Below are 23849 nucleotides of genomic sequence, written 5' to 3'. Positions count from 1 at the left end.
GTGCACAGGCTCTGCCCCCACGATAGAGAGAAGGAGCAGCTTAAGATGGCACAAAATGTCTAGAATTTGCTTTTCAGGTACCAAATCCCTTACCAATGTAATGGAAATAAAGGAAACAAGACTTCAGACTTTCCAGCATTCCATTATTTGAGTGATTTGATGAAAACTACCAATGTTTTGCCAATAACTGAAAGGGGATCTTAGTGTTTACTAACCAAGTTGGAAAAATTAAACATAGGAAAATGGGATTATTTCTGCACAGTAGAGGTGAGGTAGGGAATTTTATTGAAAATACTTTTTTTTTTTTTACAAGTTCTTAGAAATAAACTTTTTTCTAATCTCACACAAACAGCTGTACCTCAAAAATTCAACTAAGCTATTATGAAACATTTATATTTACAGTTAGCCAAAAGAATATACAGAACTGCCATGTTATGCAAATAGCCAAGTACCAGCTCACAGTGAGATACATCACCCAGCATTCCCACCATCAGGAACAGATCAAGATTCAACATACGAAAGAATCTCACTATTCTACAAACCTCATCTCACAAAAAGGAAAGGTTTTTAATAGTGTTGTAGCAAGGTCTCCACTACAGCATCATTTTACAAATTACATAATTCATGTACTCAAATTTATAACAAAAAATCTGTAATAAGTGATGAACAAAGTAAGTGTTGACTATGAGCCTTTTATTGCATTTATTCAGTCATTCAAGTGAGGCTGATGCAGATCCCAATAGTTTTCATTCATTTCCAATACCTCAGCCAGGCTGCAATTCACACCATTCCCTAATTTACAGCAGGTTTCAGTCAGGAAAAACTAGTGGCACCTGATTGCATCCCCTCTCCCTCCCTCTCAGTCCTAGGATCACCACATGGAATTCAGTTTCAGACACAAACACACAGACAGTTTTACCTATTTACAATTACATTGAAACCCAAACCCCATGAGTTTCAGGGACATCCTTCACAGAGAAACCAAAAAACCACTGTTTGGATCTCAATTGTAACATAGCAACATTTTGTCCACCGTATTTCACAATTTCCCAGAATCAAAACAGGTAATAATTTTTTTGTAACAGCACCATAGGAGGAAGGCCTATGCTCTTTTCCAAGGTATATTAGACAGGTACTAGTTACCATCCAGACATTTTAACTCCGGGTTGTGACAGCAACTGCTATATTTACAGTACAATATATTGCTTATCCAGAGTGGCTGTATAAGATGCATTTCCTGGCACAATTATTTAAACAGACACAAAAAGAAAGTACTGTAGTGCTTCAAAGACAAACAAAGACAGTTTCCTGCTATTTCGTAAGTCTGCCCAGGCTCTAGTTTAGGACAGTATATAATGCAGATTACATTGTTACAAATCAGACCCAAGAGTAGCACTGAGATGGAAAGGAAACAGACTATAAAAGGATAGAAAATATTCAACAATGCAGAAGTTTGTAACAAGAAGTTACATCCCAAATGTAGAAAAATAACCAAGTCAGGAGGGATAAGACAGCTTTGGATTTTGTACACGGGCCTTGACTTATGCTAAGATATAGCAGAAAATGCAATCAGGTTTCCATTTAAATATTCCTTAAGTGTAAAAAAAGTATTCATAGTTTAAATAAAACTTATTCAAGTAATTACAAGCGTTTGCATTACTGGAAACAGAGTATTACATAGTAATTGAGATACCTGTAGTTACATCATACAGCAACTACCAACCAGGCTGATACTGAACAGTTTTCTTGTTTAAAGCACAGGTGAGTAAATAACTGGAAGGGCAAAGCTGCAGATGGTCATGGGGGACTTACAGAGTTAGACGAGCACTAAGGGAATGAGGCGGCTTAGCAAAAGTTTACTTCACATCATGTTCACTTCTAAGTGAAAAGAAGTCACTGAAAACTGGCTGTTGCTACTATAGATCTACTGAGTTCATGTTGAGGTACTTCAGAGCTTATGGATAGTTGTGAGTAAGAACCCAGAAGGTCAGATCCCTGTTCTACAGGCAGCTGAGCTGCAGTATTGGCTTTGAGAACACAGGTCATTCACACCTGTCACTCCTCCTGCAGAGCACAACCCCTGGGAAGAGCAGCCAGGCCCTTGCCCTGACACTTGCAAGCAGATTAAATGGATACTAGTGGTTTAACTGGGACACTCAGGGGATTTCCTAACCCCACAGAGCTGAAAAAGCCAGAACAAGTATCTTCCAATTTGGTAACTAATGACAAGTACAATCCACAGAATCACTGGTAACTATTTTATTGTTGGGATATCAATAGTTTTATTCTTATTTACTGTGAAGACTGCATTCACCTGTGAAAGAAATACGGCATCACACACAAGTACACTTTTTGGATTTCAGAACATGGGTATTATTCTGAAATGGTAATGGGAACAGTGACCCCTGTTTACTATTAGAATAAATTATGATTTTTTTTTAAAGGATGATTTTCCCACAATGACAGTTCTGAATTGCAGTTAAATCACGTTAATCTACATAACCATTATTAACAGCTCTGTGTCTATTTTACTGCATCAAGCCAATAAACATTTAAATGCACTTCACATCAAAAGATTATGTAAACTTTTATTTTAATTCCTTTTTCCTTCAGAAATCTAGGGACATTTCTGAGGTCTGGCCATAGTGAGTGAGCAGAGGCCTACCCCTTTTCCTGCCTCCCTGCTAATACTGTCTGGTGCTGACCCTACATGTCCTGGATGCCTCCTCCAGTGAAGTGTCCCTTTTAAGCGGCTTCCGATAAGGCCTACAGTTTAAAGATAAACAAGACAAAGTGCCATCTTGGTTTGGGTAACTGATGGACTCTGGCAAGATAAAATAAAGTTATGTATATTTGTTATACTTACAAGCAGCTCCAATCCTGAGTATTTATGGTATATCTAAACATACAAAAATGTATGTACATTTTTCTCCACTTTCTTGTAAACAGTTGTCAGTATACTGTTTTTAATCCCTTTATCTTTGAAACATGCAAATCATACATACAGTATAAATACACAAGAAAACAATGACACTCATTCAAAAACTATGCAACAGAAAGTTGTGGCTGCAGTACTCAAAATCATAAATAATCAATGCTTGAGGCATCCTATACACCTAAAAGCAGGCGTTCATTCTACTGTTCTTAGCTGCAGTCGTAGAAATACTGAGATTTTTGCACCTTCCATGCTATTACAGTATTTATAACACTATTGTATGTGGAGATAAAGACTTGTTTACTATACCTCTTCTTTTCAGAGTGAAGGATAAAGCAGCACTTACATATACTGAAACCACGGCAGCAACAGCTGGTGTTGCTACTGCTATATTAGGAAGTTTTCCATTCTAACAATTCTTAAATTAAAAAAAAAAAGTAAAGAAAAACAACCTAAGAATTGACTACATGTTCATTCCTTGGGCACTTAACAGCGAATCCAGCATGTCGAATGTATCTTTGTAGTCCATATGCTGGCTGTTTGTACTGTACTGGGGATGGGCATCAGGACCGTTCTCCACTGGTTTCTTGTCCAGTTTCACGAGGGTGCTGAGATGTCCGTAGCCCACCTGGTATGTGACAGGGGGAGGAGGGGGTAAGGGAAGGTTAAAAACAGAGTTGTGAGAGGATACATACTGCTTAACAGAGCAAGAACTAGATGAACTACCTGAACTTTTGGAACTTTTGCTCATTTTGGAGTGGTGGTTGTGAGAAGCATCGTTGCTGTGCAACTTCTTCCTCGAAGAGCCGGAACTAGAGGAATTGCCATCGCTACTCAGGCCAACGGGACTCCTCAGCACAGTGGGTGTCACTCCGTCAGTGCTGTGCTTACTGCTGCCACTGCCACCCCCTCCGTGGGAGTGCGAGTGCTTGTGGCCCATGCCGTGGTGGCGATTCAGCGAGTGCTCTTTGTGTTTGTCCTTATGCTCTTTGCTAACGTGGGGACTCGAGTGCTTGCTCTTGCCGCTGCCCTCGTCCGACGAGCTGTGCCTTTCTGAGGAAGAAACCTTGATTTTCATTTTCAGCTCCTCCTTACTGGCACCCTTTTCTGTGGGTGGGATTGGAATACGGAGTTTGAGTGAGCCACCCTTCTCTTTCTTATCAGACAAGTGTTTTTCAGGCTTCTCCGCGTTCGCAATGGGAATTTTCATTTTAATGGGAGATGTAACAGAACTGCTGGCTGCCTGTGGCTGCAGGTGCTTTTTATGCTGCTGCTCGCTGGGGGTTGCTACATAGTGTTCTCTGACATCCAGTTCCAGGGTTTCTAGTTTGCGCTTCTCTCTGTATTTATCCAAAGACATTTTTTGAGGAATTATTACAGGAGCAGCAACTTGTCCATGGTGTTTGTTTGCTGACTTATGAGAATATTCTTGTTTGACATTAGAATGCTCAGCGAGTTTGTCAGGCCTGTGGTGTACTCCCGAGTGCAACTGTACCGATGTCCCTGGTTGGAAGTTCATGTTGTACTGACTAGCAGGCAGTGTCTCCTGCTTCTGAGAGTATATTTGTTCTGTCCTTGTTTGTTCTTGGTGCTGAGGCCATTCCTGGTGTGATGCCAAACTGTATGAGGTACTTGGCATTCCTGTAGCTAATATTGCCAAATTTTCAGGTGCGTGACTGTCTGGAACAGAAATACTTCCTGAGGTCAGAGGTACTGGTGCAGGAAACGATGTCGATGGTTTTTGGAAACTTGTGTTTGCAGCTACACCAGCAACTGTATCCACCAAAATGGAATTCTGGACCAAAGATGAACTAAGAAGTGAGTTCTCAGATACCTGTCCATCACCTTTAGGTTTCTTAGCAGCCTGATTAGCCTAAGCAAAAAAGAAAGAAGTGAGAAAACACAGCTTAGAATAGTTGTACAGTCCATTTGAATTTAGCTCAGCGGTGAAGATAAACACTGGCTCAAGGTTTCACCACCTCCCAGACACAGGAATAAAGGGCAAGTACAACATAACTAAACTTTTCCCCTGGTTCATTACTCTCCTAGAGGTTCATTTCTTCTGCTAGAATCTGTTACAGGAAAATTTCTTACCCGCCAATTTCTAATTCTCTTGAGCCTGCTAGGTGTTTTCTCCAGTATTTGCAGAAACTCATGAGTTAGCTCTGAATAGAAAAAAAAAAAATTTACATCTGATTGTGTTATAAACAGGTAAAACTTAGTCTAAAGTCATACAACTTTTGCAGCAGTGACTACAGTCTGTGCATGATCTGAATTAATATTTTGATTAAAAAATTGTCAAACAAGTTGAACAAAAAAGTACAGTATTTCGCTGGGACACGACTTCTGACCACTGCACACATTCTGAGAAAACCAGGTTTAACTATAACATTTTGGTTTCACTCTTGCACAGTCTGGATTCATTAGACCAAAAATTTTAAGAGGGTTCTATACGAAGAGCAGCTCCTAAAACAACATACTTGCCATTCAGCCTGGACATTTTCTGTATGAAATTAAGTTTCCTTGAAAGTGTACATTTTTAAGTCACTGTTTCAGTCATTCCATCAAACTTCAGGAATAATCAGTAACAGCTCTGCACAAAACACAGCAATCAGACCCTTGGAAGGACTCTTGTTTTAAAACAACTACTTCAAATAAGTTGTGTTCAAGGCAAAGTAGCTGGCTGTGTTAAAAAAAACCTCAAAGATCCTTGCAATTAGTATGCCCACAGGAAAATGCAGGTCTCCATGCTAATCAGCTGCAAATAGAAATACTTTCCACTGAAACTTAATTCTAGTCATAAGCTAAAAATAACTGGGTACAGTCAGAATTTGAATGCAAAAGTACCACTTTTACAGGTCTGGAAAAACTGGCTTCTCCAGAACTCCACAAGCAAGTTATAATCTAATCTGCTCCCAAGTGCAAAACTACTGCAGCCCTTTGTTCTACCCAAGTCTATTATAACACTCCAGCTCCATAAATGCTTGAAGAATTAAGTGATGTTCACAAGGAGCTCACAGCATTCCCTTATGGGATTTTACAAATCCAAACAATGCATGCTTACCAAAGCCACAAACCCACAGCAGGTGGGAAGGAAGCAGAGTGGTGTTTGGAACTGCAGCTACAGCTTAAAGAAGCCCAGTAAGACAGAGGTCTGAATCTGCACTTTGAAGCTCACTCTAGTTCTGTGCTTTACATGACATCTACTAAATTTCTCACTTTCAAACCCTCCCTCCCCAAACTGCCATTAAGAAAGAAGAGCTGAGCAGAGGAAAGCAGCAGGCACAGGGAGCCAGTGCTGGGCCATCGGAAGCCTGGAGATCTCCACCACTACTCTGAAATAAACGTTTCACTCCAGGACCAACAAAGTGCAACACAGATCTGAAAGCCCCAGGAGCTCCCACCTCCACTACAGCAGCACATCTAGGCCTTAAATTCAGACTCCACTGTCATAAGAACTGCAATAAAGACAGTAAACTTCGAAGTGGAGGGTGTTGGAGGTATATGCTTTCTTTGGGAAAGAAGCCATTTGACAAGAAAAAATATTTGACAGGAGTCTTAGATCCCACAATCTACACCAAACTGTTAACACAGTTTTTATGTACAATTTTATGTACAGTCTTATCAACACTGTCACTGAAACAACACTGAAACAATCGGGACTGCAAGAATTTGCACTGATAGATTTCCTCCCTGTCTTGGTTCTGAAAAGCATTTAAAAGCAGGATTTGATCCTGCACCTTCAACAGCTACGTGGACACCCCAGCCAAAAGGATGAAATTGAACATCTCAAAGCCAAATCTGTCTTCTGAAGTTCTCCCCACTCCTATCCCTTTCTTTCACTGAAGATACAGTACATGAAGTCAGTGAGACATAATTTCAGCTGGAAGCTCTTACATACTATGCCCCCATCTTTACATCAATAAACCCTTGAATTTTAAAATGAGAAAGGCAGTATTACTCACCATCTAATAATTCTAGAGTAACTGAAGGATCTACATATTCCCACCAGTGTTTTCCATCAGTTGATACTGGAATCTCCCAGTTGGACCACTTGCAGGCCAAGTGAATGCACACACATGCTATCACTGTAGGCTTGTACTGAAGACAGAATGTGGTAAGGTGAAGGCTGTTGCACAAATTTCGTAATGAGGAACCAAAGGAAATCAAACATGTAAAACAGAAAACCCAAACAAATCAACCATTAGCATACAGAATGAGATAGCTTGTCAATCAACAGCAGATAAACATTTTATTGAATAAGTTCATAAGATATCTTACTGCCCTAAGAAAACAAAGGGCAGGGCATTTATCTGGTAGAAAAGTTCATTTTTGCTATCAAAAGCCTGATGAACAGTAAGTAAATTTCAGGTATTCTACTGTACTAAAGTACTACAAAAGGCAGTATAATATGGTGAATTAAAATTCTGCAGTAAAATGCATAGAGCTGATTCTGCAGTCTCTGAATGAGACAATCAGAAGGTCCTGAGCAGTTTCGCAGGAGCCAGGTAGTTACTTGTGGGCTTTGCTTTCACCAGGCCCAGATTTGTGACATTTGTGACCTTTTCTTCAGCTTCTTGCACCACAAACACACTGGTTCACTTTCAGTGCTTTAGCATAACTTCTCTTAACAGCTGCTAAAGTACACAATCTTGCCCATCAAGGAACCACCAGGATTTATTTACTTATTTTGAACTGTTCTAATAATCAGCTTAAAAACGGTAGCTTCACAAAAATGTAATCCTCTTAAATAAAGGTTAAAGTAGTTTTGTAAGAGGCAAATTGAAGTAGTCAAGAAATCAAGACTAAAGTCTGCTCTTTAATTCTTTCTATGACAGGCTATGTCTACAAAACACCCATCTGAAATCTCAGAATTATAAATTTATCTAAGTACTTAAATTTTAGAACTATATATTAGAATTAAAGAGCTCTTTCTAAAAGAAATAACATTGGGCTAGTACTAGTCTATCTAAAAAGAAAAATCAGCTAGTTGAAAATATCTTAGGCCCACTAGAATTTTATAAGTTAAGACTGGATCAAGATACTTAAAGTTAAGAGAAAACTGCCATTAACTACAAGTGTAAACTAAAAATAGTTTTGTACTTACCAAGACGCTCGGATTTCTAGGTTAAGTTTATCTCTTTGTAATCTTTAGCTGCTATTCAGGCTACCAATTTTAGACTTATGCACTCACAATCGAGAAAAAGTCATCAGAAAGCACCACTACACTTCTCATTGTGCATTTAAGCCCTTTGTGCCATCAGGCCCTTGTCCAATACACCGCACTGCAGGCAGGGAGGTACCACCACTGGAGGTGGCCCAGTCCCCCGCTGCAACAAGGGTAAGACACATCAGGGGGCCCTGCAGTAAAGGAAGCTATAGTGTGCTACAACAGTGCAACAAAGAGGTTCAGGATAACAACCTGTTGGTAGCCATGAAATAGGATGTCTGTGCCAAATCCTTGCTTGCTGTAAGAAAAGAAAAAACAGATAGATTAAAGATCTGCACTAACTTGTCAGGTTCATTCTAAAAGTAAAGCAGTTTTACCTTCCAAAAAATCACTGCTGGGTTTTTCTACAGAACTGATCTGACTGTAGCTAACTAGCCTTTAAAATAATCTTTTCTGAGATACAGAAGAAGCTGTTACACTCGGTACTGGAGCTGGACCTGTCATTCCCTTCACTGCCCCTCCCTCTCCCTGTACATCCCACAGGACAGTTTCTCTCTGCTCATGGACCCCCCAACACCCCACAGGTGAGCACTCTCCTCTGGGAAGCGCTGCTTCCCCACCCTCACCTGCAGGGGATCCCTGCCTTAACCTGGGACTGCAGCAGTCAGTCCAGGCAATTCACAGCACAGTGCTCATCCTGCTCTCGGAGAGAAGCATGGCAGGACACCCTCCCACCTCCCCAGAAACAGCCACCTCTCTGTCCCAAAGCCCTGCAACACAGCAAGCCCCCAAGCTACGTGGGAAAAAAAATCAGAATTTTCTGCTCCTTCTAATTAAGAGCACTGTAGTTGTAACATTTTGCTCCACATTTGTTAAACCTATGGCAAAGTTTTGATAGGAAACACAACAAATTCATTTGAGTTAGTCAGAAAATAAATACCAAAACAAACCACAGGACTGCAACATGCCAGCTATGAAAAACTGACTTAGGCTGTTACAGCCAGGTAGTGCTGACCCCTAGAGTGACACCCCAATGCTCCTCACTCAGGTAAGAGAACTTACTGTAACATGCATTTAATGGAATAGCTGGGCACAAGGGGTTTAACCGCAGAGTGAATGCAGCCTTCATTGAATTCTTACTTTGACACTATCACTTGAAATCAGTGCTACCTGCAGAAAGTGCAGTGTTGAATTTTACATCAAAGGGAATACTGTTAAACTTTTATTTTAGTAATATTTCTATAAAGTTTGAGAAATATTACAGTGGTTTTTAAAATCTAATTTTTAAAAAGTGTATTAAAATGTGATTTAACTCAGCTTCTAATGATTGCCAAGGAATAAAATTCAGATTTTTCTTTATGCTACACAGCCAGGCAGTGCCATAATCTCAGAAGAAGGTTAAAGTAGCAAGGTAACAGGAACTGTTCCTACACAAAAATTCTACTAATCCATAATGATCAGAAGGTGAACTGACAATGTGTTTTATTCTAATATTTAGTTTGCACACTGTAATGGTAATTGCATGACAAATAACTATGGAGTTCAACCTCTCCCTCCCATCGAAAAAAATGTAAGGTGGAATAACAAAAGAAAAAAAAAAGTGAAAAGAGACTATCACAACAAATAAAATACACAATGGTTGAGTAAGACTGAAATTGATGTCTTGCTCTTTATTTTTCATCAAAGCAATGTCTAAAGGATCTTCAATGATTTATATACTCTGTAAAGTTACATGTTTGAATTAATGGAGTGAGACCAAGAAGCAGCTCTACTCTCACTGAAATGTTCCTTTTGAACAAGGAAGAAAAGCAGATGCCAGAAAACTTCTATTAAACATCAGCTTGAAAGTTGAGTAAATCAAAACACATACCTGGAAGAAAAGAATCACATCTTGAAACAAACACTTTAGCCTCAATCAAAAATTATTGTGCTAACTACCTTACCCATACTACAAGTAGTATGATTTTGTTTCAACTTATTTACAGCTAAATAATAATCATTGCCAAAACCAGCAAGAAATTTCAGCTCACAACTAAGGCCTTTGATAACACAAGGCACATCTGAAAATATCCATCCCAAACTCCTCTGTTATATGTAAGGCAGCTTTGGTTTAGTAGAATCTATCAATGAAATTAATGAATTTTGGTTCCTATATTTTGGTGGTTTATTTCCATTACAGCTGTGGAAAGTTCATCTCCAAATTTAAATAATCTTGAACCAGAAGCTAAAACAAGCCAGCAGAGCTGCTCTTATAATAACTCCCAAGCCGCAGGACCGATGGCTATGACACCAGCCATGAATGACCAATTTTAGATTTTAGCATTCAGGAGTGATTTAAAACATCCATCCTGTCTCACTGCTGCAGAAGTAGCCATTAAACAGGGATTAGTGAAGTAGAATCAATATTTTGAAACAGGACTTGCTGTCTGACACTCCTTCCAGAAGGCTGTCTCCAAGAAACTGCCAACTGGAAACCAAAATGCTTTTTATTGGGCAAAGCCACACAATTCAACCAGTTGCAATTCCAAGATACCTGAGTCTTTTCTTCAACACAGCTAATCTTGGATCTTGGGATGCTCATGGAAACAGGACTGCCAAGTCCCCACTAGGAGCTGGTAACTGGCTATGCCTGGACCCTGACAAGGTGTGAGCATTCCCCGGAAAGACGAGATTGCAGACAAGCCATTCAGCATCAGGAGAGAGAAGCTTGCTGAAGTCCTTCTGGCCAAAGGAAAAAGCCCCAGGCTCTGAGCAGAGGTGTGCTGGTGGGTGCCTGTTGTGTCTGGAAGGGGCTGGAGGAGGCCATGGTGTAGGCATTCAGGTGAGCAGTCCTGGTGGCTTTACATTCTTGCAAGTATTTAAAGCTTGGGAACAGGCCTGTAACAGCCTGAGGTCCAAGTTCACAATGGGAAGGCCGCCTGTAGCAGTGCTGGAGTGCAGCTGGTGTTTCACATCTTCCCACACCACTAAGATCTAAATTTTCCTCATGAGAATACCCTCTCAAAAAGCTGGTGCATTTTCACCTCCTCTTCTGCTGACTTTGTCTTTCTCAGCCTGATTTAAGCAATGGCACCTGTGCACACAGATACTATGGGGTATTTGAAGGATTTGACAGTGCAATTTCCACAAAAGATTAGTAAGGATCATGGGTGTTCAAGATACCTGATAACCTGCAGAGTAGCGAGAACAATCCTAGAAATCCTTGAGATCCCATCTTCAGTTCCAAAAGGTTGTGTTCCAACACAGAGAAAGGAGTGACTTGAAGACTTCCCAAGATGGAGATGAGGATACAGATTCCAAGTTTCACCAGAAGCAGGCTGAGAACAGACTGATTTTGTACCAGAACATAAAAGGACCATGCTATGGTCTTGGCACTGGGGCAGTTGAATGATCAGCAGTGAAACTAGCATTGAAGCCAGCAAGGTAGTGTGACACCAGAACAGTTTTTAGTGTTGGTTTGTTTTTTTTTTTTCCCTTCTTTCTTTTCTTGTCTTCAGTACTGGAGCATTCTTGGAATGGGCACTGAAGCTTGCTGATAGGCCCTCACAATTCCACTGCCTTCAGATTCCTTGGACGTGTGGGATCCTAAGGAATGATGGTCCTGTCTCCTCTTCTCAGTCTCTTGACACTGAGGAAGAATGGTGCAGAAAAAATACTAAGCCCACACCATTTTCCTTGTCAGCTATACTGACTAAACTGCAAAGATGGAACAATTTTATTAACCCATGAGTCTCTGAACACCAGAAGGAATAACTAGATATTGTATGCCTGAACATCATGAGTCATGATGTATCCATCCAGTCATCCCTTCACTGCAAGGATCTGTGTTGTCTAATAACACTTTCAAAAAGGCTTTCAACCTTAGAGAAGAATTCATTTTTTTCTTTAGTTGTATGTTGAAGCAACTATATTTATGTGCACCAATTCCCACTTACTAGTTCATCTTCAGCTTCCAGCAATTGATTCTGGTGTGCCACTACCAGACTAGACAATCTTCTGACAAAGGACTTGGCTCAATCTTTTGAGCATCATCAACACGACCTGTGTTTTATTTTTTTTTCCATTTTGTTTTTAAAGGGGATAGCTTACAACTTAGTAATAGGTAACAGTGACTGCATAAAACACACTACCCTGGATGCAAGACAACAAAAAGTGATAGAGAGAATCAGCCATCCTCTGAAGCACTGCAGTTTAGCCAGCAAAAGGGCCCTTTCTCAACACATGACAGTGCAGTGCACAAACCCCAAACCAAATCCTTAAGTACACTTGCAGACCTCAGCTTTGTTGCCTCTTTTTTGATACTCAGTCAGACACTACATTCCTCCCTCCCTCCTCTCTCCAAACATACAGTTGGAGGTTTTACTCAAAACAGTCATTTACCCATAAGTTAATAATCTTTAATAAAGAAAGGTAACTCTGCCTTCTGAAATGGTGCTTTTTGTCCAAGATGATGTTACCAGAACTGGATAAAGTAACCCTGGATTTCTCAGACCAAGGTTTAGTCCTTTAGCACTAAAGGTTTCATACTGACAAGTCTTAGGGGTATTTTGAAAGTTTCAGGGCTCAGATATCTGAGTGTTGCATCTACTGACATTGAAAACCCACCCTGTCCAATAAATAAATAAATGTTCAGGGACAGAGAACTAAACTCCTACCACTGTGTCTTTAAAAATGATCACTGTGCCAGAGGTCCATCTCTCTGTCCTCTCAATACATAAAACCAATGTTCTATGACAATTATTCTGTGCTTGCTTGACTTGCACGCATGCCTTCAGACTTCATGCCTGATGTTTTAAATTAATTATTAATTAATTATTAAAAAAAGGAAAATTAGATACTCAAATCTTCACAGTCTACCACAGTGTTCACAGTCTACCCCATCCCTAGGGATGTTTGCTCCCAAGGATTCCACTTGCATGCACACATTTTAAGGAGCACACCTCCTCCAGTGAGGTTTCCAAACATCAGAGATGTTACATTCGCTGTGCACCAGGTCCTTGAGGTACATGGATTTTCAGCCCTCACTTGACTTGATATCACTTTAGACGCCTAAGTATTTTGTTCAAGTCTGCTGACATTAAATACTAGTTTTAAGATGTCAAATTAAAAATTAGCAGTATCTTCAAAGTATGAATTTTGTCACTACAAAAAATTAGCACAGAAAACAGAAAGGGAAAAGCTGAACTGCCTTAGAATGGTATCTACTCTTGACTAAAGGAAATACAGTTTGTGCAGCAGTGTGCCTTTCTTCTTGTAGGCTTGAGTGAAACACACTCGTGGAAATCCTGAGGCAATACAACACTGCCCCCATCCCTCCCCACAGCCCCAAACACCGAGCAGAAGCACAAAGGCTCCCTGAGACAGTAAAACGTGCTCATGTTTAGAGTGACCAACAGCTAAGAAAAACCAAAGCAAAACCCTACAGAGCTGCTTGTGCAGACTGCTGAGACTTCAGGTGCAACTGGACTCATGCACCAAGTCACAACCAAATGTGGGCAGAAAGCACAGACTCATTATCTTACAGCAAGAACAGCAATAAAACTACTTTATATGCAAATGAGTTGTGGCACCAGCCCTACTCAGTGTCTGAAGACACTACACCAGTAAGCTACAGCAAGTAAGAGACACTCTCCCTTCAAAGAATACCATTAATTCTAGAGTTATTACAAAACAAATCTAGTTAACGGGATTAAGTTGTACCTAACTTTCATATATTTTATAGAGGGAGAAGAAAAACCACCAAAAACTTAGAAGCACTTAACTTTACATTTTTCACTGCAAAAGCAGCTAATGAACAACCATGTTCAAATCACTCCCAAACACTTTTTACTTAAGAAACATAATTAAAGTGCAAAGCTTATTTTACATGCTTTTACAACTGATTCCTCCATCTTATGAGAGGACATTTCAATATTTTTTTAAAGCTCCAAAAGAAATAAATTAAAGAAGATGTGCCAAAATGCCACAAAAAATACAAAGAACAAACCAGGTTTCTAGCCAGTCACATTGATGAGCTGCATACAAGTTACAGGACATGTTTAACTAAAGGTTTGGGGGTTTGTGCTACCATCCAAAACAAGTAAGCACACACTGCTCCAGAAGAACAATTAGTCACATCTATTTGCATGTGACAGCAGGCTAGCTATGCACTCTTTTTATCCCTCAGTTCACTACCTGAAAAGATTTGCTAAGACAAAAGGCTGGCATTAGCAATCAGTTGGCAAAACTACTTCAGAGTGGAAATCATCAACTCAGAATACTATGTATTTGGCCAATCAGTTTGCAACTACTGACTGTTTCTGGCACTCCAGAACACATGGAACAGATACTATTAAAATCAAAGCTAATAAGAAAACAAAAAAATTATGAAGGACAGAGGACTGGACTCTTTATGAATCTCTAAAGGTTAAGATCAAGCTTTTAATAATTAATTTTAAACATACTCTTTGGGTAACAGGGCTGGTGAAGATCATATTAGACAAATAACATTACTTTCAAATTTTACTAGAAAGGTAAAAAAGGACTTACTGAAGTGGTTAAAAGTCACTGACCTCTCACTAATTGTGTACATTTCACAACATCTGTGTGTGGATGTTCAATGGTAATCTCAAAACCTGAAGAGTTACAAATACATTTTAGAATTATACATTTGCATCTGTAAAATAAAAAGCAACCCCTTATGTTTTCCCACAGACCTAAAATACTTGCTAAACCTTTACACTGAAGAATAAGTAACACTATTGAACTGCCTCTTATTCTTTACCTTTCCATACTTTTGACTGGCAGATGGTAAAGCCACTTCATGATCCATTACTAAAACTGTCCTTCAGTAATCTCAAATCCTGTACACACATAACCTGGGAAATTACTTTTAAAGCTGAATAGATCTCAATTTCTAGCAATTTAGTAAGTCAGTAAAAACTGTACTGCAGACCCACTGTGTGTGCATGTGTACTTTTATTAATTGATTTCTAGCACTTAAACATGCTGCATGTATGAAATTACAAAATAAGTCAATTTGTAGATCAGTGACTTAAGAAGCCTTTCTTCGTTTATGACACTGTTTTATGAATTAGGTCACTACTGTGAGCTATCTTTTTTTAACAATATATCCCAAGTGGTATTTAGGAATATCTGAGCAAGTCAGTGTTCTCAGGCCTGCTGGCTGTAATTGTCTACATTATTTTAAATTCAGAAGAGTTTCTTGACATAACATTCCACTTCAAATTTTGGAATCATCTGAATCCATTAAATGGTTACACTACAAGTTGTGTTGTTCAGAGTCAGTAGCTGCTCAATTACATAACATTCTTCTATGGAAAGGCAGAATGGGGAAGAGCATTTGGTACAAAGCTCTTTCCAACTGCTTCAGGACACACACACAGCCAGCCCAGTAATATGTTATCTTATGGGAAGAAATGTCAATGTAATTACTACTTGGGAGTAAAATCTATTTGCAGGCCTACACATTTCCAACTCAAACTGTCAGAAACATCTTTTTCACAAGTACAGACACACCTTTTTCCTTCACAGTGAACACAGCAGAACTGCTAACACAAAACTAAATTCACAGGTCAGAAGTTATACGGGAAAACAGTTAAATTCTAGTGTACCAACAACACATCAAAAATGCAGTTACTTGGCTCCCATTACTTCTTCATGGCAAGCTGGCTGCACAGGAGGTATTTAGAAAGACATACCTAAAGTTTGAAGCATGATTGTTTCAAGTATGACCAGCTCTTGGGCTTGCTGAAGGTATGCCTGAAACAAACAAGCAGACAGGTGAAGACACAGCAACGCATTGCCTCAGAACTTAAATCACACACTGCACATTGGATACCAGCACTGGCAACACAAGATCAGTACACAAGCCAGTGATAATTCAGAACATTTCACACTGGGCTTAATTTCTTCCACCAATACAAGCATTGCTATAAATTCAGTTACACCTGCCTGTCCTTCACAAGAAGACTAACTCAGTCTGGATCTCACAAATCTATTCTAGCGCTGCATTTTTGGGAGAAAAAAATCAGGGGGTGCTACAAGAATTTCAGGATGGAGCAATCTCTTCAAGTTTCATAACAAATAACCGAGTCATTAATAAAGTGCATTTAGTAAAAGGAAAGACTTAAGTGGCGTAAAAACACAAGGCTTTTTCCTTGGCCGCAGACAGCAGCACTCCCGTAGGACAATGTAACAAATCACTGGATAAAATGTTATCTTTCAAACCATGTATCTTTGAAACCATAACTTCCACCTACATCACTCTTTGTATCCAGTTGTGGCTCTTGAGGATGAAGACAGGCATTTGCTACTTTAATAACATGTTCAAGTTTCCGTGGCTGTTCTTCCACTTTTGCAGCCAAAAACAATGCCGTGGGAGACATTATCTGAAGAAGAAAAACATGTGTATTTTTAAACTTTTTACAAGCAGGCCTTGAATTTTTATGAAGTCTAAACTAGCACATAAGACATTTAAGAAGTTGGATTTGTGGTTTTTCTTTTCAATTTTGAAGTCATCCAAGGCGACCAAAATATAACTAGTCGTGTTTTATTTTGTAAGTGATGCAACCCTCTCAGCAGCACAGAGGAGTAGCATAATGTTAAATTACATTTGTGAGTAAGATGTCTGAGGTCAAACTAATTCTAGTTCAACATAAAAAAAAAATATTTTGGCCTAGAAGACTTAGTCACAGTAGAACAGGCTGTTTCAAGTTAAATATATTTCGTGAGAAAGTTCATCCAATTTCTTGCACAGAGCGAGTCACTACACCATCTTTTCAGTAAAACAGCTGATCACAAGTTCTGCTAGCATGTGATTTTCCTAATGAGTGAGAAACTTTGCAGAGATCTTTAATAAAAACAGCTTGTTAGATAAACATAGGCTCGATAAGTAAAAGAAACTTTATATATACATATAAATTCTTAGAAACTTTACTATATGCCCAGCAGTGTCTGGAGAACAAAGCACAGGGATCCATAAAACACCAGTTATATCAAATGTTAGTAATGACTACACATTTCACTTAAAGATGAAAATTTATATAAAACTCTAGGTGTCACTGAAGAATGAGGTCCTCTTTACATGCAAAATCTGCCCATGTTAACCAAGAATTAAAATGGTACTAGAAATCATCTAGGCATAAGCTGATTAAAATGGTTAAAACTAAGCCAGTACAAAGCATTTATTCACAGACTGAAATAGCTGCTTGGTGAGTATTTAATTAATGCATGGTGCAAGTAGTGCAGGTATTGGATTTCTCATTCAATGCCCAAACAGAACAAGACTAAAGAGGAGGCACAGCCCCCCTAAAGTCAGGTTTGCTGGTTTTTGTCAGTAAGCAGCCCTTTTACATGCCAAACTTAAATACTTCATATAGAAATTTGTAATATATTGAAAACTGCAACAAACTAATTAGAATTAAACATTTAAGGGATTAAATTTCAGAAGCTTTCAAATGTACTGAGGGAGTACCTTTTGCATCCTTAAATCACTTTGAAATGTCTGCTTGGATCTTAAGTAAAACTTTAAAGTTGGCAGACTTGAAAACTGACACCCTGGGAAGGCCATACCCTTTGATGAGTAGAAGTGTGCCATGAGAAATCTTGCAAAAATCTCCATCTAAAAAAACCAACTACCCAAAACAAGTCATAGGGAGCAAATTCTTTTACAAGGGAGACAAAAAACCCTGTTTTCTTTTTAAGATGCTTGTAACCTAAGCCTGATGAACTAATGAAATAAAAACCCAAGTGAAGTGTTGCTGAACAAGGCCTTATTAGCACTGTCATTTAAGACTTCTGATGATTCTGTAGAAGTTCCTATCCCCATTGCCTGAAGTAATGATTGGAAACTCTGAAAGGAATTTCCTTTACCAGGGACATACAGCTTGTCTCACACTGGGAGGTAAAACTTTTAAACAATAAATGGGATGGAAAGACTTTCTGGAGTTCAGAAAGTGAGAGTATCAACAGCTCTGAGGAGGCAGAAAAGCAGAAGATGTCAGGCAGCACACATATGTATAACCCAACACACACACATCACATAAAGGTATTATACAGAACTCAATTTCCAACAATTGCCTTGGCTGAAAACATTTCCATTTCACAGAGGCATTCTTTGAACCAAGTCACCAATGACTGCACAATTAAATCATCAGCAAATTCTCACTCACTATTACCCTGTGTCTGACTGCACCAAAGTTCTATTTCTTTCCAAAAAAGCATCATCAGGCTGACTTTAGGATATCTTCTGATTTACTGAAACACAAAAGATCGGGCCAAGAATTCTCCACACAACTCCTGATCTCCAAGACCTTAGTAGACAAAAACACAGTTCTGGAGGCTGATTAAGTCCAGCTAATTAACTGTCATTTAACTCTAGTTCATCAGAAATCTATGTATAGCCCAACTATCTATTTCCTTCAAAAAGAAGTGTTGGCTTCTGGCCAAGGAATTTCAGGTCTTTGTCTTATCTAGGACAAGGGTTCTCACTCCCAGATTAGAGTAGGTCAATATTTTTAGCTCCCTTGGTATTGATTCAGAAAAATAGACATCCTAGTAAAATTCCTGACTTGGCACACATGTAGCCTTCAGAGAACAGGACACACCCTGCTAAGTGTATAACTGGCAAAGTTACTCAAATGCTTTCATTCATTTCCAATTACCAAAAATGGCAAAAAACCCAAGCAGAACAAAAAAGCAAAATTAAAGAAACATACTTGGCAAAGCGATAAGCTTCCTATGTATAAATATCTTAATTTGATACCAACCAAAATAATTTAGAGTAATTATATACCATGCACCCAAAATAGTCTTTAAGACTTTGAGAAATCTTCAGAGCACATGTGATATATGAAATTAACTCCTAGTTTATTACTAGCTGAGACTCCTGGAAACCAAGGCCTATGGAAATAGGGAAAAAACCCCAAAACCGAAGAGTCCTGTTAACATGAGCCAACAGCCTTATACAGCAAATTTCACTGGGAAATGTGGTATAAGTGTTTTTACACTTAAAAACTACAAGACAGGGTAAAGACAAAGACATTCAGAAAAACCTCAGAATACATATGCAGCATGCATGTAGTTTTCTGAGCTCTCCCTCTCCCTTTTAATGCCAATATTAGTGTGTTTTTAGATTTGGTACAGTTTAGCTTAAGACATTAAGTGCTTCCAGTCTGTGAGAGAGTTTTCAAGTTTGAACACAAAGAGCTGTGGGTTTTTTTTATTATAAGCAGGAGCTCTCATTGCTTAAAAGCAGTAAATATATTAAATTGCTAGATTAAAACCAGAACTGAAGTACCCAAAACAGCCTCACTAGAGCTTGAAGCGTATTATGAAAGTTTTAAGAACTTCACAAAACTGCGAAGTCAACGTTTAATACTGTGATTTGGACAAGGCACAAGGAAGGGAATGCAGAAGGACTGGAAACAAAACACTCTCCACTCAACTCACCTACCTTGCACTTGAAGGGAAAAAGATTCCTCATGCAGCCTTTTTTAGGCTCTTCACTGAGTTCCACTGCATGTCACAAAAACCCCCTGACAGTATCAAGTCTATTTTCAACTGGTTGGTTGGTATTCCGAATGGCATTTTTAAGGATTATATTTAAAATCTACAGCTACCATTTGGATGCCTTGCCTCTCAATTCCAGCACAGGAAGGATTTTCCCCCTTTTTGTTCTTCAAATCACAGTGCATGGAAGAATAGGCACGTAAAAGAACTGTTTCCTATATAACAGTGTAACACACCAAGTACTATAGAAAGAGTATTTACAGAAGAATTTCAATTTTGAAGGCATTTTAAAGTATAATAATGAGGCTAGTACTGCCTATAAAAAGCCAGCAAGCTTCCTCCCCATCCCAATATTAGCACAGACTAACTTTATACTCAGCAATGTAGAAAGAATAATTTGTACTAAGGAGATCCACAGTAGCTCCTGTCATTTGCATAGCCAGGGAAATTAGTAGTTAGGGCATCCAAGTCTGCTTCCCAGAATTGGTAAATCAAGTTTCCATCCTCACTGGGGCACAGCAACATTGCAGGGACTTCACCTGCCTTGACTTCAACATCCAAACCTCCATACTTTCTTCTTTGCACCAGTATTCTGTAGGTAATCCAGAGCAACTCGTAAGTGACTTGCTAGCTCACAGCAACTTCACAAAAAAAGAGGGATATTTAGCCATTAGAGTAATACATTTCCAATGAACCCAGACTACATTAACTGGTATATGCCACCCCTGTGGCTGTACAGATTGAAGATACTGTTGGGAATTCTGTTCCCTATTCAAGATGACTCAAACTCCTGAAAGCCTGTAAAATTGTTCAGTGGTAACTTATACAAAAAAAAAAATTAAGACAACATCTACCTGAGCTTCCACTGGAAGCCCTGTTTATTAACAATTAAGTGCATGTGACATATATGACATACATGTATATTTGTATAACCTGGCAGTTATACATGTACAAGTGTTTATTACCAGACTAAAAACATTAATCTACCAATAAAACAAGACAACATAGACCACATTTTTTGAGCTGAAGATCATAAGGCATTCTGACTAATGGCCGTCTAATTTTCTAGCCCCAGCCTTCAGATTCCTTCCTGCCATGGATAAACAACACCATGTACACACAACAAAGAAATATGAGAGATATATTGCATGTACTGTAGGATAGTTTCTCTAGGTCTCAGCTTTGAGACTGCCAGTACCTTACTGTTCATTTCTAAGAGTTTCTTCCTTCTTGCAGTGATGAATACTGTTACATTTTTTAGCTTGCCAAGTACTCTTGAGATTTGATATTAAGTATTTATTAGAGTTCTCAGCTTTTGCTTCCTCTACAGAGAACCTAATGGATGGTTTGGGAGTATTTTAAGAGTGATTCCATTCCCTGAGAGCACCCTCTTTACCCTATAGGAATGAGTAGGAAAATGCTCTTGTCCATGAGTACATACACAAAGCCACTCTCTGGCCTTATACTCATTAGGAATCACAGAAAGGAACTCAGCAAGAATCAGTATTACTGAGGGATAACCTGCAGTGCACTTCCCTTTAACTTAGAACACTATTACCTGAGAATTAATTAAACAGTACATTTCCCTCCCCATAATAGTTGCAGTTTCCATGGCAGTCTGCCCTTACACAGCTTACTTGTGAATTTTAAGATTCATTAATTTAAGGCATAGTTTTCATATAAAGAGCACTATAGATTCAAATACTACTGTGCTCCTAGTTCCAAGTGACTATCATTTACCAGCACCCAGTAAACCCAAACAGAGCAGCTAAACCTTCTTGCTGCCTAAATCTAGCCTAGATTACCAGATGACAGCACAAACAGCACTCCAGCAGGTGATATAACAGGTATGTGGGTCTATATATAAATACAGCACCTCTACACTGAGCCAATTCTCCACTCCAAGCAGCTCTGCCTAGTTTATCAAGCCCACAAGCCATCCACAGTTCCAGAAAACTTTGGATGCCTCACGAGCTCTTCTTCCTCCAGCTACAGGTTACTGCTACATGGGCAGAAGAGCAGAAGTAGGGGAGGAAGAGGAACTTGCATGGGTGAACACTGCAGTTTTGGTAACAAGCTGCTGGAAGTTTGAGTTTATCTCAGATTTTGCACAAAAAATAATTAAATACACTTCTGAAATGTATCTACACACAAATACGTATTTCCATCTAATAAGATGCCCATTTGCTCAGCCAACAATAATAAACAAATTTGTGGCAGAAGAGTTGGCTCTCCCTGTACCCCACTGTGTATCTGCCCCAGCTGCAGGCAGTGCAAGGTTTGCAGGATTCTACTCCTTGGTAGATCAAGGTCTGCTCTGGCCTAGTCTCAATGTGTTTATTTTGTCACTAAAAGAGAAAAAACCCTTATCCTTAATATTTAGTAACAAACCACCATCACTATTAACTGTTGTTTCTCAAAACAAACACACAAACTCCAAGAATACCTAGACTATTATATTATTATTTTATCACCTATTGCATCCAGTACTGGACATAAAAACAAAAGTCTGACATTTCCAAGTTGGTATCTCCAGTTCCATACATGTTACTATATTCCTCAATAACAGGTAGCAATTTTACTGAAAAATTCTGTTCTTTGTAACACATTCTGTGTTCAGAGTCAACATGTTCAGTTCATTAGGTAAAACAAGATTTACCTCATCAGATATAAAAACTTTTCTTGTCTCATATGACTTATCACACCATTTAAGACTAGACTAGCTAAAAGAATTTAGACTGCTTCAGGAACAGCTACACAATCCATATGGATACACACACAACCACATTATCATTGTCAGACACACCATGCCAGAACTTCCACTGACTTCACCAAGAAAAATGCATATTCCTACACATTAGCCTTTCAAACTGTACCACACAAGCACCAGCCACACTCGAAACATCTAAATGTATTCTTCACACATCTGAAATATGCTTGCTGATGGTGACTATTTTTTTTTATTTCGATGGCAGAAGATAAAATCTAATTGCCACTGGTTAAGGTAATCCAAAATCGAAAACAAATATCATTACTGCTTATAAACCACTGATAAGAAGCTAGAATTCCTAAAAACAAATCACACTTCGCACTCCTGCATGAAGCACTTCTCAGTCAGAACTGCCAAATTATGGGCATATTGTTAACACACACAAAATCATACTTACATTTCGATTAAATTTTGTGAAGGAATGATGCATATAAAACCTGTGCATGTAAACAATTGCGGTATTTATCGTAAGCTGAGATCTGGAAGATTAAATGAAGGAAACGCTACGTATTACAAAATTTGCCTACAAGAACTGAAAGCGATGTGCTTCCCACATCAATCACTGCTCTCAGCGTACTGTCTTTAGCTGAAAATGGATTAGGGACGTGACACTTGAGAACTGAACCGATATTAACACATCCTTAACCGATATTTACACGTCTCTTTCCCATCTGTTTCGCAGACCATGTGCAGATTCCTACGCCCGGCTCCCCACAGTCACCCACGGAATGAAAACTCCTCAATGGGCGACATACACTGAAACACTCTCAAGTGCTTTTGTTTTGTTCCAATTCAACTATTTCGGTAGGGGATTTGAGGGTTCGGCCTTGCTCTGCTCTATTTTTTTTTTCTTTTTAAAATCACATCCAAGAACTAAGCAGGAGTTGCCCGTTTCGGGGAAAACGCTTCTGTAGGCAGCTGGGATCCACTTTCCAAGTGCCCCAAGCCGCAGCTGGGCGCAGAGCGCGGCTGGAAGGGCAGGTGGGAAGCCGAGTCCCTCAGCGCCGACAAAGAGCGCGGCGCGGGGCTCGCCAGGCTCCTCCTCCCATTCTGTGCCTCAGGCCACGGCTGCAGCCCGCGGGAGCCCGGCCGGGGCTCGGCAGCAGCGGGAGCGCTCCCGGCCAGGGTTCCCACACGGGGGAAAAGGCCTCCCGCCGCCCCTGCCCGCGCGGCCCCCGCCGCCCTCACGCCCGTCCCGCCCGGCCCCGCTCGGATACACGTTGAGGCGCTGGCCCATGTCTTGGATCAGGTTGGCCGCCTGCTGCCGGTACGAGAGCTCCTTGTCGGCCTCCACGCCGCAGCGCCGCGAGGGCGTGTTCTCCAGCTGCTCGCGGCTGAAGAACCAGCGCGACGCGGCCGAGGAGCCGCCGCCGCCCCGCGCCGCGGACCCGGCGGAGCCCGCGCCCGCCGCCGCCATGACACCTCCTCCTCCTCCTCCTCCGGCGCCTCCTCCCGCCGCCTCC

The 23849-nt window shown here is 39.9% G+C and overlaps 1 protein-coding gene across 4 annotated transcripts in view; it reads right to left on the bottom strand.

The window, feature by feature from the left end:
- The window catches only part of CCNT2 (cyclin T2), a 25936-nt gene extending 2087 nt beyond the window's left edge, over window positions 1-23849 (bottom strand). Inside the window, exons 1-10 of one of the 4 annotated variants that reach the window (XM_085067097.1) lie at window positions 23604-23847; window positions 22784-22865; window positions 16367-16495; window positions 15806-15866; window positions 14657-14719; window positions 8358-8403; window positions 6901-7064; window positions 5030-5100; window positions 3662-4808; window positions 549-3563 (exon numbers count right to left, since the gene is read on the bottom strand). In XM_085067097.1, the coding sequence (XP_084923223.1) occupies window positions 3499-3563; window positions 3662-4808; window positions 5030-5100; window positions 6901-7064; window positions 8358-8403; window positions 14657-14719; window positions 15806-15866; window positions 16367-16495; window positions 22784-22865; window positions 23604-23803 (2028 nt within the window). In that variant the 5' untranslated portion in view covers window positions 23804-23847 and the 3' untranslated portion in view covers window positions 549-3498. Of the gene's footprint in view, window positions 1-548; window positions 4809-5029; window positions 5101-6900; window positions 7065-8357; window positions 8404-14656; window positions 14720-15805; window positions 15867-16366; window positions 16496-22783; window positions 22866-23603 lie in introns of those variants that run through there. The other 3 variants (XM_085067096.1, XM_085067098.1, XM_085067095.1) reach the window with 3 other exon arrangements.

This window comes from Lichenostomus cassidix, chromosome 7 (genome assembly GCF_008360975.1).
Source record: "Lichenostomus cassidix isolate B80296 chromosome 7, HeHo_3.0, whole genome shotgun sequence".
Taxonomy (NCBI): Eukaryota; Metazoa; Chordata; class Aves; order Passeriformes; family Meliphagidae; genus Lichenostomus; species Lichenostomus cassidix.
This window is presented reverse-complemented; position numbering and strand designations above follow the sequence as displayed.